Genomic DNA, 18,287 nt, shown 5'->3' with positions numbered 1-18,287 from the left:
TGTCATTTCGCTCATAATTTTCTGTTCGCTGCCGTTTACACACGATTAAGTTATACAGAAATAGCAATAACGCTATGTAGATGGCAACCAACCTAAGTAATCGTGAACCATTTACGCGATATCGCTGACACCCCCGCTGAATCTTATAATATAAAAATCTCAAAAATGTAGATATTATTGTCTCTGATGTGTTATCTTTTTTTGTAGTGTTTTTGTGCCAACCTTCTTTACTTCGAATGATTTACAAACGAAACGTCAATAGGTTAAAAAAAAAATGCGGTGAACGGGAAAGCTTAATCATAGCTAGATCACGACCTAGAAACGGTAGACTCAGCAATTCATGTCAGCATAATTAGAAACAATGAAATCTTACAGTTTCGTCTTAATATTGATGTTGTTTGCTGTATTTGGATACCGGGTATGCCACTAAGCGATTGTTGATTAGCTATTATGATATTACTGAACAATGGAAAACTTCTTTATTTTAAAAAGTCGACCTGAATAAGAGGTTCACGACCATTGTATCGCGCTGTGACACATCGAACCTGTAACACATAAAGTAAAATCATTTAATACGGTAAGAAAGTAAATATCTGTATCTCGAGTTTTACGTCCGCTAAGCATTCTATCACGCCGTTGGCTTTCATCATGAAACGAAGAGTATCTATGGGCGGGTTCGAAGTTACACCAAAAAGTGTCCCTAAGATTAGCAGGTAAATACGCTAACCCGTAAGCTATTGCAAGTACGAAATCCTAAAATAGTGCAAATGTTTTTTTAGGCACGGTCAATTTTACAGTTCCATCAGAAACACGCAACTGTCCATTCTTTACAAAATGTCGCAAAAACGATGAGGTACGGTTATTTCGCATCAAACTAGAAATCTTCTCCGCTTTCGTTGCTTTTCTAAACTGATTCTGGCAATCTAGCCAAAAATGTCTTCGTCAGCGATTGCCCATTTATGTCGAAGCGCCATTAGCTAATTACGTGGTCAGGGCTATAGCCAAATGACGTAACTGGTAGGATTAGCAAGGTCTGACTGGTAATGTACTGGTAAGGTACGCTATTTTAGGGGATCGAACGGAAATCTTCTACTATCGGGACATCGTTCACTTGTGAAAATAGGGTTAATGCGGTTCCATCCAAATTGTATCCTATATTCAAAATGAAGCAAGTACCATCCATACCCTTCATGCACTGCGATTTCTAACTTCTAGGAGATATGTTGCCGCTTCGCGGTATTCGAAACAAGGCAAACAGGTCTATAGGAAAACTTTGAGAGTCCTATCGAACGGATTCATGATGATGTCAAATGCTATCAGGTTCGGCCAAAAGGATATAGAGATCTATAGAGGAATTTATACAGGAAATACTAATAACTAAGCTCGATCACTCGCTACACATGTCTATCAACTATAGCGTCGCATAGACGCATCTCTACAAATTCAGGTCATCGAACGAGACATCAATCAGTGGACGCCTCCTTCACCGTTTCCGTGAGTAGGTTCGTGACATAGGATCTAGTTACTTCATTGTGGTAGCTATAATTAAGCGACACTGTCAACGCGCGCGTTAGCAGGCGCATCGTAGTAAGAATATATAGAACACAAAGTTTACTGCGGGTGGGTATCAATATGATTAGCAGCAGCAGCAGCAGCAGCAGGGGTAACTCATATAGGACAATTGCATTCGATCACCTTAAAAGTCGGCCATTGTACTTACTTATCTGGCCCCTTGCCTAGTAGAGCTTCCGATACCTATTAGGCCATTATTACGATGCTGCTAGAAAGAACACAGTCGGCTGCTTAGTGGTCGACCGACGAATTACTTTTCAGTTTAGGTAAATCGTAACAAACCGAGGTCACCGTTGTTCGAATCGGATTTGGTAAGCTTAGGATGCAGTACGTAAAAATATAACACTCTCGTATATCATCACCCCTATACATATATATATAAAACAAAATTCGATGCACTCAATAAAACAAACCAACTTGCATCAACAAAATAAAATTTATAATAATAGACTTATTTCAATCAGAACAAAATTAAAATGGATAGAGCCGAGTTTTTAGTGATGACTGGATAAGACTGAGTGCGCAATGTCAACAGCAGAGGCTCAGCGCTGTCACCTCGTTTAGCTTTTAAGCCACAAACAAATAAGAGTGGTTTCTCTTAGTTTTAACCGAAAAATACATGTATTTATCGGCGGCCGGGTAAAATTTCTGGGACGAAACTAACTACAGCAACAAATAAACACACTTAACTACAGTGATTAAATCAACAATGACACTAAGAATGTGGAGCAGGAGCTCTATATAATTGTCTGTTTTCTACGCTAGCGCTACGCAGGATGGGCGTCCTATGAGAAAAGGGTTGATATCCATTTACCTCATACACATTGCTCGTCTCGATAGATACAGATGCTTTCATAATTACCACGTTTCTCTGTCCATAATGTAACCTACAGTGCCTGATTTTGTTTTTTCTCGATTTGTATTTAGATAATAATAATTATTATTATTGAAATTATTATAATGATTAATTATTTCTTGGTGAATTCAGAAAAAAATGTTCGAGTGTTAAAGGATGCAAGGAGTCATGTGGGTAAGTTTATACAATCAAGCTAACTTCGATTGATTTCTGCACCATATCATCATCCTAATCACCTATTTAAGTGACTAGGATTATGGCGGGTGCGTCCGTATTATCTAACTAATCTAAATAATACACAAAAAGAAAAACTCAAGTTCACACACATTGCATTGAACTGTTCGCTTCCCTACACTTCATTTTGACGTATACAGCGATAAGCACACGGAACAACAATACTGCGACGGTCACAGGCAGAAGCAGCCGCAGCGTGACTGCAATGGCATGCCATCCAACAAAACAACGGCCACCATGACGATGCTTTCAAGTCACAGGCGGACGAACGGAGCACAGTTCCATCTATGGCGTTGATACCGCTGTGAAGTTTGAATGTTGTTTCGAAGAATGAAGAAACGGTGCTTTAACAACTAACAGCTTCAGGTGCCACTGCTGATGCTCTATCTCGCCCGTTGCGTGAGACTCCACACTGTAACTCGTAGTCACGGAAAGCGTGACTGATCGTCAACGATGCGCGCAGACAAACAGAGAAAGATTTAGTCAGTAACGGTTGTGTGACTGTATCTCTGTTTTTATCAGCGTCGTTAAAATAATCAGATTCTGGAAAATGGAACATCCTAGAACGAGCTGCCGAAAAAAAGCGTAATGGTGTCCTTTTTCATCCTGGTCACATATGGATCTTGAGCCACACCAGGTTCCAGAAGGTCAGCAAGACAAATGCGAAGAAGAAAGCCTGTGCATTTATGTATAGTAAAGATATGTGGTAAACGCGTCACTGTCCCGGGACAGTTTACTCGCGGCTTAGTGAAACCAGGCTAGCACCTCCTCTTCCTGCAGTTAAACCACACGCGCCTCGTACATCTTTCAAGACCACAATACGATCCAAAATAAACGTCGACAATATATGGCTCAAAAATGAATAGTCAATTACGGCGTGGAGAACTTCAGAATCGCACACCACCTTCGTATGGTTCAATGTTGGCCGCTGGTTTGCGATGGGCAGCCGTAGAGAAAACGAGGCGGTGCTCAGTGTTTTTTCCCGTTTGATGTGCCATCATGAACAATTCAGCTTGTTTGGCTTAATACACTCTACTAAGATCATCAATAACGTTCACATTCTAGTCTAGATACTGACTGTGGCTGCATCTTTAATCCTGTTTTGCAAAAGAATCACAATAGGCATTAAGAAAAAGAATAATCATCACTCAGACATTCGATAGCTTATGGCAATAAGTAAACTTCTTACTTCAACGACTAATTGCACTTCATACTTCGTAGTCATTCCTCACTCGATATCTGAATATTCGATTTGCAAATTCAAGTTTATATAAAGTGTCTACAATTTAAATATATGCCATGATAGTTATACTCTGCCAGTCTGGATTTGGCGGAACTGTATATTGACAGAGATCGATCGAATAGTCTGCTCTCACTGGATTAAGCCTGATAGATGTCAAGAAATACGTCCTTCGTGTGACTTCAATAAGTGTATTTATTTTGTTTAGTGAAATCGCTGCTTGATAAAAAAAAAAATTAGAATCATATTGACGCTTGCATTGTTGTAGAACTTGGTGAAACCTACGGCGTCGATACAGCCACTGTGTAGCTGTCAAGGAACAATTGAGTTTGAAATGAAGTTAAATTTTTGACCGACGCTTTGATTTGCCGTCTAGAAACGATGACGCAGAGAGATATTGTGGCCGGTTTTAAGCCAGTCGTGAGGGCCTTTGTTCAAGGCTGGCGCTATCATTGCACATAATAGCGTCATCAGTGGATGTCATTTCTGTCTGAAAAAAATTAGTACCAGTAGAATTCAATTTTTATATGATCAGGTAGTTCCCCGTCGAAGTTGTGTGAACGGAGAAAACGTTTTTTTTTTTTTTTTTTTTTTTTAAGTTCTAATGGATAATTGGCGTTACTCCATTTATGAAAATAGTAATTTCGTTTCAGCTTCAAGTGAGATTGCGCAGATGTGTACGTGGACTGACTTCGTATTGAAACAAACCACTTCGCAGTTCATCGAGCAAATCAACATCTTATCCATAATAGATAATGTCCAGTAAACCGCATAAAAACGATTTTATGACTAATAGTTATTTTTGTCGAGCGTCGTAGAAGTTTTTCGCCAACAACTCTGTTGTGGACAAACCAGGCCGCCGACCCGATTGAGCTATAGCACGGTATATTAAGACCTCACGAAGTTGTCGCATCTGAATGAATGACCCTCGGAAATCGTCAGGTCACAACATGAGAACGTAGTAGGGGTATCATTGTTTTTATATAAGCAGAAATACATTTTCCTAGATATTTTATCTGTACGCGAAAGAAAGCCGTTGTCAGATGAGTGCGGGTGACCTGTGAGAAAAGCTGGCGTGTCAAACACGCTAGAAGGGATCTATAAATAATCATATACTAGTACATAATTAAGCAAACGAATCGGTTTTGATTTGTGAACTTGGTCCTGGTACTTCATCGCGCAGGACAGGCAGGAGTCATTTATCCCGCTTTATCCATTACCGTACATCTGCTGTTTCCCAACAAAACAGTGTTGCAATAGCTTTCTTATGAAAAAATGCTTACGTTATCAATCAATCAATCGATCGAGCTTTTGATCCGAATGTGATATATTTCCTACTAAGTAAAGAAAGCAATGATTTAAAATATATGCTTTGCTATTGCCTAATCGAGTGGCTAGTGTCTACCATAGTTTTCCCGTTTGTGTTTTTAGATGCAACGTTTTGCTTATGTGATTTCGCAGCAGGCTCAACCAAGAGGTATTAAAAAATCAGTATGTATTTTAAGATCTTACAGCTGTTGGAACTTCTGCTCCGTTATTTTCCTTTGCTTTACTCTGCCTCATAATGACGCTAATAAGACTTCTGAGTAATCCCTCTGCGCTTTTGTTTTACTATGCACAATAGTTCATCATCCTCCGTTGTATACTGCCTTGCAAATGTATATTGTGAGTTTTGAGCAATCGAATAACTACAGAAGAGGGAAGTGGCCTCTGTAGACACAGGAAGGCCTGAAAATGTTGCGAAAACAATCAAATCGACATGCCTAAAAAACGCGAGGCTGTGAGCATAGGGACAGTATAGCGGCATTAGTAGATTACTAAAGAACGTGGGAGCGCAAGGGAATGCGCTAAGGATTCCATTGAAGCCATCGAATTTCAGTGTTGGACACCTTTAAGCCGGCCAGCGGCTGTCGAATCTGTGTTAATAGATGGCTACAAAATAGTAACTCATGTAATTGTTATTGAAATTCAAAGGGCACGACCTTGATGACCAATACCTCGTTCCCTTTCCAGAATGCAAATGGAACTCTCTCACAGTTGTATGCAATATAGATAAGCGTAATCAAGATTTGATTTCAGAATTTGCCCTGTCTTGTACCACGAAACAACCACTTGTATCTGTTCCGCACAAATTAAACTTACAAACCGTTCTTTAGACAAGAATTTATGTTTTACTTCGGACAAGAATTACATGCACGACATTTTGTTGTTGGCGCACAACATGATTATTACTATACACCATATGTAATAGCCCCCCCAACTTTTTCAATAGTTTAGAGACCGAAGCTGAACACTGGATCACTTTCTACTGTTTCCGTAATCAATTTTTGTATTGATTCTAGTACCTGTGAGATTCTAATCAAGCGCGGCATTAAACGATCAAATTTCGCTAACTTAACTTAACTTGATAGGTTCTAAAGCTCAGCAGCATGTTTCAGTAAAAAAAAACTTCAAAGACAAGTATGATTCTCAATAGCAGTCTACTTGTAAGCTTATCCCGCTGAATACGGCTTTAGCTGGAATATACGCAACCTAAAAAATGTTCGACTATTAGCAAAGTAATACATTTCAATTTTCAGATGTTGAAGTGCTGTGAATAAGCAATGTTCTTAAATGCTCCGTCTACAATGTCGAGATAAAAGGATCGAAGTAGCTACTGGAGTGACCAGAAGAGACCCATGAGGCGTTTCCTTCCTCAAGCAGCGAAAGGCAGCATCCTCCAGGATGTGTGACGACAGCTCGTTAGGCAGTTCCCGACGGAGTTGGAAACGTTATAGCATTTTTGGCAATGGAATCAAAAGTAGAACACAGTATCGAGATGCAATTGTGTCTATCTGTCGACGCCGTTCATCTGCGCCCTTTCACCCATCATCATGGCTTTTCTTGTTAACTCTCTTCACGACGATCCTGACGACGACTGTATCAGGTATATAGATCATTTGCTGTTTACCCAATATCTATTACGTTTGTTGTTTTAAATAATTTACGCATTATAGACACTGAATTGCGAAGAAGGATCTTGATTTAATTTTCCAAGTTCATCCTTAGATGGTCTTTTACGTGTAGAGATTATTTAGCACATCTTTCTTTTTAACTCTTTGGTAGGAAGAGATCGCCGCAAATCGGCGCAAAAATACAACCGATTTTTCAATTTTGAAAAATCAATATTAATAGTAATGTGTAGAAGATCACAGGCTCCGCTGTGAGACACCGATAAGGTCTTGCAAAGATTTTGGCATCTGGCTCCGAGTAAGCCCAAAAAATCCTTTTAAATTTATTTTTGAGAACCCTCTCTAATGATTGTGGCCTTGTAAGAGTCCTGCGTACCTTGATATTTATTTTTTTCTTGGTCTTTGTCAACTCTCTATGTTTTCCATTAATCGCCATAAAACATTCCGTAAGGTGGCTGGCTTCTAGCACGAAATGAGGTGCGTCTACGCGCGTGTTCGAACCTAGACCACAACGTGCTCGTCAACCGAAGCCTTTAAAATCTTCCTAGGACAAAGGTCAACTACGCTATCCCCCACTTACAAAACGAAGTATATCTTTCAAAAAATGAGCTTATACTCATATGTTGCTCGTTGCACCTAAGATATGACATAACTTGTATGTATTTAGTTCCATCTTTCAACCAAATATTATAGGGTGGTTTTCCTATTGGGATCTATTGGATAATCAAAAACCGTCGTTAACATTTTGGTTTCGACGGTTTCAAGCAAGGTGAAAATACGGTCTAAGTGATTTTGCATCTGGAAAGACGGTTTTTGGCGGCTGACGCTTTTCATAACAAAAACCCATATGCCTATTTCATTTATTCATCTAGTACCTAATGGCAGGTAATTCATTCTCTTACGTGGTTGTTTGTACCCGTATTTGTAACTACAGTGGCCTTGTCTGGCAACACTGCTTAGCAAACCCCTTTGGTCAGGTTCCTCACCACCTCATTGTATATATATCATACTTTCATAGTCATCTTCAAATCAAAGCCATATCATAGAGTTTCTACAAGTGTATTTTTGTCCTAAAGTTTCTGGGGAGCCTGAATTTACAGAACTTTGGCTCCAAAAGAAAGCACTTTTCGGCTTAGGTTTATAAGGCTCAAAATATTAAGCTACTTTTAAGCAGATCGTACGAATCCTGCGATAGTATACTTCAAAGTCTTCGATGTTATGACGAATGTTGTCGAATTCACTTATTTGTACTCATTCGTAGTCATGCACTCAGTGAACAATCCCGTTTACCCAGTTTATCCTGCTTAACGTTGCTCACCGATTACTATAGTGCAGGTGATTCAGAAAGATACGCAACCGTAAAGAAAGGAGACTAACCAACCCTTTCGGAAATAAACTTGCCAACACATATTCTTGTTCTATCCCTAGAACGGAATAACAAATGATGTGATCTAATGTATACTTAGATGCCCCCTGGGAGCTCGAACAACACGAAAAGAGAAAGATCTACAAGGGGCTTACTTAAAAGATCTTGATAGGAGCATATTCAACCGAGATTATTTCTTACGAATTTACTATTTTTCCTTTTCGTTCTTCGAAATATAAACTTAGCCGTGCTTACGTGCTTACATGGGATTGTGTTTCCTGATTCTGTGTTTCGTTTTCGATTAAATAGATTCCTACAATCATTTTAAAGCTGCGCAAATTATAACGGTTTCTATTGTAAGGCCTCAAACCAATTAACGCCTTCTATCATATCTTCTATTATTCTAGAGTACTGCAGAATGTGCTTTTGGCGACGTTCGCGATGCGTCCACGGACACGTGCTCGCACATAGGTGCGCTTATTCACGGACGTTTCTAGAAAAATAAAACGCTAACGAAGTAGTAGTTAGTGTTTTCTGGATACGCCAGCTGTTCCTCATTAGCGTGCCAATTCGTGTCCCATAGTCCTTATTTATCTACTACATAAATATGCTGTATGTAGGGGACTTTACAGTTCGAAGCTTTATATCTGTCCCGTGTGCCAGTACAATAAAACAATAAAACTAAGCAAAAATGAAGGTCCGTATCATAGTCGACCAGCCGAGCTTTACGCTGCACTGTGGCATGCGTTACTTTGAATACGAATGCTCAACGTGCTAGGGCAACGACCATTCTGACCTCTCACGTTCACCCTTTGACCATTTTCCCTTATCGTCGCAGTCATCTTCCGTGTCAAGTTTCTTTTTATTATTTAGTCGACGTTATCATCATCGACCTTATTATCAGCAACAGAAGCAGTAAATCAACTGCATCCGCAGTTATTCGTACAATTAAACAAGGAGATAACCAAAGTAATGATGATTTTGCTGCCGTTAGTAGTTGTTCCCTTCCTGGCTTTTGGCAATTACGTTGCCGAAATTCAGTGCCAAAGCGGTCTACTAACAACCTACTAACGGTGCCCCGTCATTAGGGGGACCAGACATTGTCCTAGGGGTTAGTATAACTATTTCTTACCTTTTTCATTCCCTCGTCTCGAGGGAGAGTAACGAGCACCAGCTGTTGTTACACTATTGGTGGGGGTTCACATGGGGCGCCATCAGTTTTCACCACTTATTCGACCGTTGCATAATAGGCAAAATAACAACTATTAAACAATGCCTAGTGTCATAGCTAGAACGGCAAGAACATCCATTGTAGTTTCATCGTAGAAGACAGGCAGCGTCAAACGCGACGTCGTTCATGCAGCTTTCTTCGTGCAGCTACCTCTTATCGTTGTGTACGCGTACACATGTTGAAGACTCGTCATAATGATAATGATCTAATACCAGTGTTACTGTGATATATTGTTGAGAAAATGCACCGCGGATCGCAAGCAGTATCCACTCAAATTGTGTAGATTGAAGGATGACGAATATCTTCCAAAGCGTAAGTGTGTTATTATTGAAAGTTATACATATTTTTTTTTTGAAGATCGTAAAGATAAATGCATCCTTTGCAGTAACTAAAAAAGTGCTATTAAATATATATGTATATCTAAGTTCATTGTTATCTTGGGTACTGCAAAACAGTTGTGTTCTATGGCTCGAAACAAAATTAGGACAACGCTTATTATATACATAGAATCAACTATTCCAACATAGTTTCACAATACAAAATTCACAGTTGCGTGAGTGAATTATACTTTGTGCGTGTATAATATATAATATTCTACTGTTCCTATGAGCTGTATTTGTTGTCACAATCAATGAAAACTCCGTAAATTTAGTAGTTAGGTATAAGATGGTCAACGAACAGGGAGATGTCATGTAGCTGGATCATTGTTGCTGTCGCTGTTTAAATCTGCTAAGTCATTCGAAAGCACCTTTGTTTTCAGAGAATAAAAACGACTCCAATTATTCGAATAGGAAAACGTACAAACTTTAACCGGCAAACTCTGTCAAAAACCGTTAAGGGTCCTCGCCTTCGATTAGACAGCGTGCTTAAGTAACGAGCGCCGACTATCAGGAGTGGTAGTGGGGACAATAATCGCAAGAAGGCTCCGATTGTCGGAAATAGGCGCTGGTAGGACAAACCACGAACGTCTATCAAAGCCGTGATTCCTCTTCCTTAAAGAAAGGATAGCCTCTGAATGTGTCACTAGATGCGCGGGTGTACGTGTCTCTTTGGGATTGTGTTCGCATGCGAGTGAAGCTGATACCCACTGATATTTTTGATTAGACCGTCGCGGAAGAAAGTAGAGTGCTTTTCCTTAAGGTGGGCTCTTTTAGGTCTGATAAACATACGCGTTAGTGATCAATTTGAGTGGGTTTGGTTTCGTAATGATGACAAAGCTCATAGCGCGAGTCGATTGTGTATTTTTTGGAAATTGCAGAAGGGCACAAACCCAAGCACCATCTCTAACGGTGATAAAACGGTTTACAGGACGATTACCATCTCTAGTCACATAAGTGCTGCATGCCATAGTATTTATAGCAACCCATACACGACTTGCACCATATTTGGTAATTTATATTAATTTTTTTTATTTTTTAAAGTAATTTCTCCAACGCTGTAATAGCTATCGATATGGTAAAAGTATTAGAAGGCAGAAGACTACAATAGGCCATTCTAAGTGCTTACCCTGCCGTGTATATTGTGTTAAACGGAACCTTTAGCTTTTTACTTTTCAACTTTCATCTATTCGCAAACAACACCCATTAAGTGACCTTTAACGCCCCCAAAAAATTACACAGTGGCAGCACGCTAAACAAGAGCTAAAATTCTTCTAAAAAAAATAAAAAATATCAAGCAATTTTTAATGGCTTACAAATTTTTACAGAAATGAATAATGTTAAATGTTATGTAATGGCAATAATAGTTTAATTTAATCACACGAAATTTGCAGTATTTGCGTCATTGTTGACTGGACTTGGGCAGGACCCTGGTTTCTTTCGACCAGGAGCTTGACCGTGCAGACCACCACTTAACGTTATATGCGTTTTTTATATTATATTTGGAGATATAGTGATATCGCCTTGTTGAGGCTAGTTGCGAGCTATCAGATATTGGTAATCTAGCAAAATGTAGTGCTCACGGGCCTAGTTGTCCTGTAATTGTCCTACTTGGCTTGTTGTTTGTTCTTTCAAGTGCAGACGACGACATGAATTTTCAGCCGGTGGCTGTCTCTCAGTTGTAATAGTTTCAACTAAAGTTCAATGAGCGAGTAAAAACGAGTTTCGTTAGTATTAGAGTTACCGCTGCTGGACGTGCGGTAATATCGAAGTTTAGTAGCATTGAAGTCAATAAGAAAGTTTTCATTTTTTTGGCATCAAGTTAGCATATTCTAAAGCGGTCGTCAGCATAATTTGTTATATAAGCTAGCCTAAAAAAAAATTACAAAAAACGGTGTAGCCACTTTAAAAATGGTCTGCGAGCACATTTGCTTTGGGAGGAAGCAAGTAAGATATGCAAACTCTGGCTGTATGAGCTAGGGATGGCCAGTTTAGACCCCGCCAGCTGCATGCATGTATATATATATATATATATATATATATATGGAAGAAACACAGTAATCGTTTCCGATGTGGAGTCATATCAGCAATAATATTCTATTTACGACTAGAAGCCTATGTACCCCTACCTCTTCTGACACGTTTTTTAAATACAGTTTCTAGATGGCACGGGCAACATTACAAGTGAATCCAACGCACTTCATTCTGCATAAGGATGATTAATTACTTAGACTCTAGTTGTCTGTCTACCAGGAAGGCTGTGCAAGCCATGCGAACATCTAGCGTATTTAGGTGGTTCCATATTTTATATTTTATTCAAAGACCAAATGTTTGCTTTTTTCATAGTGAGTTTGTATATACACAGCAGTGTGAGGTGGTAACTCATAGTATGGTTATAACCGGCATCTAGACAACAGTGAACAGTAAATGACGGGCTTCGCCGTAACTATTGTGTATTGCATTTCTATGAAGGTTGTTCCATCGTGACCGATGACGGAATCAGTTGCAAAATATTTATTTTACTTTCAGGCTTCAAAAACAATCTGCCTAAATTTTCCGTTGGAGGTGTCAGTGAGCTGGTGGTCACAGTCAAAGAGGGGTCCGAAAGTTTAGGTGAGTATCTTCCTTAACTATTTAACTACAAGATTATTTGCCTTTACTAGAAGAGAAGTTGTGCGTTTTAATTTACAGTTTATTATGCTGTTGGTATTGCCCAATACAATGGTAATATTCGCAATCAGATTTGGCCAAGATCTCCCTAAGAAGACGTTATAGCACACGTGATTCGTTTTAATAACCATAAAAAAAAAAACTAAATGTAGAATGATGTTACTTCTATGAGCAAATAAATTTTAAACACGGTACTTAGTTTAACTTTACTGAAATTTGAGGAGTAAGGATTTAGTAACTTAAAATTCATCTGACCATCAAAGTTACGGTGTTATCTATCACGTTTCAGGGAAGGTGTTATATCGTTTACGAGGGGAAGACGTTGATGGTGACACGTTGACCTTTGGGGCCCTAGGTCCTGATGGAAACGAACTACTTCGATTTGAGCGAAAATCGAAAACGGAATCAGAAGTGTATCTTAAAAAAGAGCTCGATAGAGAGGTACGTTGAAAATTAGCTTTCAGTCTTGTAGAATATTATAGTCTGATTTCAATGCATACGGCGTAACATCGTTCCAGATCCTAATTTTAAATCTCGCTAAATATGAATCAATCGATTTTGAACAAGTGTTTAGTATTTAGAATGATGTTAGAATTATTAAGTAAATGAACGGCGTCAATAAATTATAAGATTATAAATGGCATATTGAAGTTGCTCCACATAACTTACGGCGGACGTGGGCTAAGTTCTTCGAGTTACTCGAAAGCCTTGATCCTCCTGCAATCTATTCATTGTTTGTATACTTTCTAATATACTTTCAAGTAAACTTATAACGTTAGCAGCTAATCAACTGAAATAGAAACAATGCTGTGATAAGAAAATTAAATTATACAATAAATCGGGATGTAGAGATAGTAGTTTCTATTTCTATATCTATTCTATGGAACAGTCATGACACATCTAGAAACTAAAAGATGTTATTTAAAAACAAACTAATAATATTACGTTTAGCATGATGATCATCATCATCATTTGTTAAATAGACATTTGGTTTTTAATATAAGAGTAACTTGATGTTGTTGTTAAATTCTTGAACAACTTTTGTTCAATGCATTTTTAAAAATTAGTACGAATGCTTTCCCTTTATCGTCATAGTGTGCTAATGTAAGTTGTAACTTATCTTCGACTAATAATGGCCTTTTGATATCATCGAGCACATTTGATTAACCATTAGCGCCTGGTAAAGGGCTAAATCATGTTCGGCCTTATTTAATATATTCAGCTGTCGGAGATTCAAATAGCATAACATGTTGAAATGTATTTACGTGTTCTGCCTTTCCGGCCCGGGAAAGTTAGATAAGTACTTCGTTGTTGCGAATAACAGTCCTTCGTGACGCGCTCATAAAAGAAAAAAAACAGCAAAAAAATCGGATTTACTGTATAAGTAGAAATGAAAAGCACTGCTACTTTATTAAAAGGAGAATCCTGGAAAAATAGCCGATTCCCAGTGATTATTCGACCACGTGGATGGGCAACAATAGTTCCTGTAGCGTGGGGCAGAAAACTTCGGTAACTCAGATCCTGTTTAATCCTCAACCACCAGGGAGAACACATCTCTGTATTTTCGTTGTGGGGTTCACTTACCTGTCGGCGTTAAGTCGTTATGCGTAACATAGTGGCCCACCAAATGAATAATAGTGCTTAATAGGATCATTTGCATTTGTCGTCTCGAAAATGCTCCTGTTTTAAATTTGATGACAGAGAGCGACGTTTACGCGTTCAGATTGTACGACGACAACAACAACAACAACAACACTATTTTATCAAATATCTATGTGCATGGGCGCTTGCCAGAGCCACCAAAACGACCCCCCCCCCCCCCTTCCAGTGGCGTTTGAACGTCGTCACCAGAGGAACAACTGAAGGAGAAAGAACAGTGTGATTATTATTTGCTAGCACAATCCAATTTCTCTACCCTAGCTTCTTGTAGCATTACAGGGTCTGTTCCCCGTGTCCGTTTTCTCCTATACCTTTTCCCCGTTATAACTAACCGCACGGTAGGACACAATAGCTTTTTAGTGGACCAACGAAGCGGAAAGGTCAGAGGTCACTGTTTGTTGAGTTCTTCCGACAAACAGTTGCGAAAACACAACAGGATTGTATCTTGTACGTTGTAGCAGAGCTCGAAAGATGGCCATTTTTCCTCAACGTGTATGAACAACTAATACAATTTTGCTGTAATCGCCTTTGTTACTTTCGACCTACAGCGCCAACGAGATCATAATATAGATCTGTTGTAAACTGGGCAAGGCGTTATTGGTGCAAGTTCAAATAGAAAACATTAGAAAACTGGTGCAAAAAACTCAACCTCATTCGACCTCCAACACGGCGAAGTAAATGTCTCTATTCGCGCAGAGAGCTGTGTAAGATAGTGGCAACAACATCGAGGGTAACGATGAATAGGCTCACATGACATAACCCAGGACCATCAGTGAATTCCAATTAAATTAAACTAGGGAGGCACTTTTTACTTATTAACAAACTAGATCTAGTTAATAACTACCAAATTCACAATGGCGAAAAATCGACAGGGGCTACGTCGCTACAGAAATGCTATGATTTTTTATATGTAAATACACCCTTTATACCCGGGAATCTGCTTATTCATTTACAAAAAGCAACGTATGTAGTAAAGAACATGCATCTCTACATGTAGGCCACTAACTGCAGTTATTGTATGTGGCGTCCTTAATTGCGTAAAAGAGAAAAGAAGCGTAATTATCATTGTTGACATTTGTGAAAATCAAACAAAAATATATATATATATATATATGTATATATACCACGCTAATTCTATATTCATAATCTGGCTATTAAATGACAACGAATCTTATCTCACTTGGACGAACACAAAACAGTATTTGATACGATCTAATCGAAAGATATCGATCCACACTTACACTGAGACGTTGAAATCTTAAGGAATAAAAAAAAAAAAACAACTATTTCATGTACTAAATCCTGCAGTAGCAATCAATGTAATATATTTGGGTTTCAATTACGCTGTAGATAAATTAATTTTTATATTATCTTTTTTTTTTCAAATTATTATCAAATTTTATATAAAATAGATTGCTTTCTCAGCTAAGATAAATAGCACTATTATACATAAACATTCATTCGACAATAGCGAGAAATGTACCGTATCTCACTGAAAAGCTGTCAGTAATAGGGTAAGATCTAACTAGCAAATATAGAAAGTACACAGATAAATCTAGTTTATGACTACAACCTGTATATAAATATCACGGTAATCGTTAAATTTTTAATACAGCACTAAAAATCTAACGATTTCGGGTGGAATATTTCTGCTTTCAGGTTCGCGACTCGTACACGATAGTGCTTACCCTCACTGACGGAAGACTTGCGGATGGACAATTTGTAAGTATAACAGTGATTTCTATTTACTTTTTTTTTTTTTTTTTTTTTTTTTTTTTAGCCTCTCTGTATTAAAGATATACACCCTAGTTATTATAAAGAAAACGATCACACTGAGTGATGGGTCTACTGGAGAAAAAATAACGCTACATTTTTTTTTTTGTCATAATTGTCGCGAAACAGTTGTTTATTGTTGAAACTGAAAGCTGGTCACAGGTAGGCCAGTCATAAGAGCGACATGAATAATGATTATCTATTTAGTTTACAGACAGATCAGTATATAATGAAAAATATGCCAGAAGATTTGACAGAAGTTAAAAAAACACCGTCATCAATGGTAAAGCACCAAACAGTCTTACGATTTGTGTAGGATTTTTAGAATTCCCCAAATTAAGGCTGCCTTAAAAATCGGCTGGATACCCTGATTGGAAGCAACGCAATCAAAGTCTCTTCTAGTGGCCTGTTACTACACAAGGTTCAGCAATTCAGCTTGTCCGTCTCGATACTTTATCCGCTTGTGCCTATTATTAATTCATTTGCTATCGAAGATGTTCCGGGCGCTTTTGAACTAGTCACAGAAGAAAAGCGGATGGGCAGATCGTACGGGAGGGAATAAGGACAACGATAGTATTAATAAAAATGACACGGCGTTTTCTTCATTCATGCTAATGTTCCTATCGTCCAATGAGCGGTGGCAATCTCCGCATAGTTCTAACTTTGTGATGCCTGTCTCTACCTTCTCCTCTAGAGCTCTTGCGCGGCAGGTAGTAGTCATAGTTGTATCTATGGCTTCAACATTCGTTACCGAAGTGGTAGCAGTCAAAAAAAAAAGGTGGCTGCAGTAGCAATACCCCCCATATCATCTGCACCTCAATCAGTAGCTGTCTCTTCGTTTATCGAGGCTCTTTGCTTGTTGTTGTTGTTGTTGTTGTTGCTGTTGCTGTCGCTGTCGCTGTCGTCGCTGTCGTCGTTGTCACATTTCGTCTGTCGCAGACACCATCTGGTGCAGCACGGCGCCATCAGACGCAGACAAGCGCTTCAGCAGCCTCTGACCAAACTATGATACAGTTTAGACCGAACCTGTAGTTGGGCGATAGCTGGCGTTGAATGCCTTCGACTCTGGACCAGTTGGCGCTGCTAGCCGAGGGTATCGCTATCAGCAGTAACGGCATCACCGCACGACGACTCATGCCTTCGATGTAGCTTACCTTTCTATCGATCCTATATTCACTTACATTAATTCATCCTCATCGATCTTTTTCTTACGCCTCCTCTTGAACAAGAAGGAACAACAACTCATCATTAAGGTAGAAGCGACAGTGGCGTTGGTGGCAATGGCCAACTTTGCAGCTCGTTCATGTTGTCGCGGTCTATTGTTGGGGTCGTCAAATTCTGAAGTCAACATCGACAGTTGACAAGCGAAACTTGTTTCATTCCAGTGCTTGCCGATGCTGTTGCGCTACTCTGGTCTGCCATCGTAGTATTGACTAGTATTTGTCGCACGTGACCCCTGGTTAACACAGCAAATCATACAATGGCAAGTAGTGACTGTATTATAGCTATCGTATTTAGATAGGTATATACTTGTCACTCGATTCAATCTATTCAATTACAACAAAAAACTTCGGTAGCAACGGCGGTGCTTGCTAATGACAACTACTAGCCCGACACAGGACAACAGGGCGGAACCACCGTTACATATCCCTTTATCCTCCCCTGCCTGACAATGCTATTATTAAGCACAATGATTGCGTTTCAAACTGACATGTCCTTTTCGGTGCTTTTCCACTAATATCGTTCCATCATACGTCCGTTCGCTCCTCTATTGCCCATCTCCATACAGTTAAGTATACTCTGTTTTTGGGAACTGATAAAATGCAGACGAATCAAGCTCGCGAATAGATAAAAATCGATATGATCAACACTGATGTCTGCATATTCCTCATGGTATATTCATTTTCCTAGATTCACCAAACGCTTGTGATCATCGTTGATGACGTAAACGATAATGAACCAATCTTCAAAGCCTATCGGACTTCGCACGTCATGGCCGAAGGAGCGCCTCCGCAACTCGTAGACACCCTCGAGGCCACTGACCAAGATCAAGGTCCTTTTGGACAGGTCGTTTACCAGCTACAGGTAACTGGCAACCAGTTTTCAGATACCTAATAGCAGATAAACGGTCAACTTCTAACGGCTTTATACAAACGGATATATCACACCGACTGCTTGCAGGTAGTCATGAATCAAACTTTATCGATTCTGCCGTTCTGTGTTTGCAGAATACCGATGCGGAGACCCTATCGGCATTCAAACTCCAGCAGAAAGGCACTCAAGCCCGAATTTCACTGGTCGGTCAGCTTGATTACGAGAGAAAATTCGTTTATGAACTACGCGTGCTTGCAATTGTGA

General features: G+C 39.2%; 1 protein-coding gene across 2 annotated transcripts in view; it reads left to right on the top strand.

The window, feature by feature from the left end:
• The window catches only part of Cad88C (cadherin 88C), an 85,958-nt gene that overhangs the window by 56,316 nt on the left and 11,355 nt on the right, over positions 1–18,287 (top strand). For both annotated transcript variants that reach the window (XM_022803293.2, XM_022803288.2), the window contains exons 2-7: positions 6,482–6,828; positions 12,357–12,440; positions 12,787–12,938; positions 15,816–15,878; positions 17,841–18,014; positions 18,158–18,283. In XM_022803293.2, coding sequence (XP_022659028.1) covers positions 6,627–6,828; positions 12,357–12,440; positions 12,787–12,938; positions 15,816–15,878; positions 17,841–18,014; positions 18,158–18,283 — 801 coding nt within the window. In that variant the 5' untranslated portion in view covers positions 6,482–6,626. The remainder of the gene's footprint in view (positions 1–6,481; positions 6,829–12,356; positions 12,441–12,786; positions 12,939–15,815; positions 15,879–17,840; positions 18,015–18,157; positions 18,284–18,287) is intronic.

This window comes from Varroa destructor, unplaced genomic scaffold (genome assembly GCF_002443255.2).
Source record: "Varroa destructor unplaced genomic scaffold, Vdes_3.0 BEIS01000001.1, whole genome shotgun sequence".
Taxonomy (NCBI): domain Eukaryota; kingdom Metazoa; phylum Arthropoda; class Arachnida; order Mesostigmata; family Varroidae; genus Varroa; species Varroa destructor.
The sequence above is the reverse complement of the archived record's forward strand: the minus strand, read 5'-3'. Positions and strand labels throughout refer to the sequence as shown.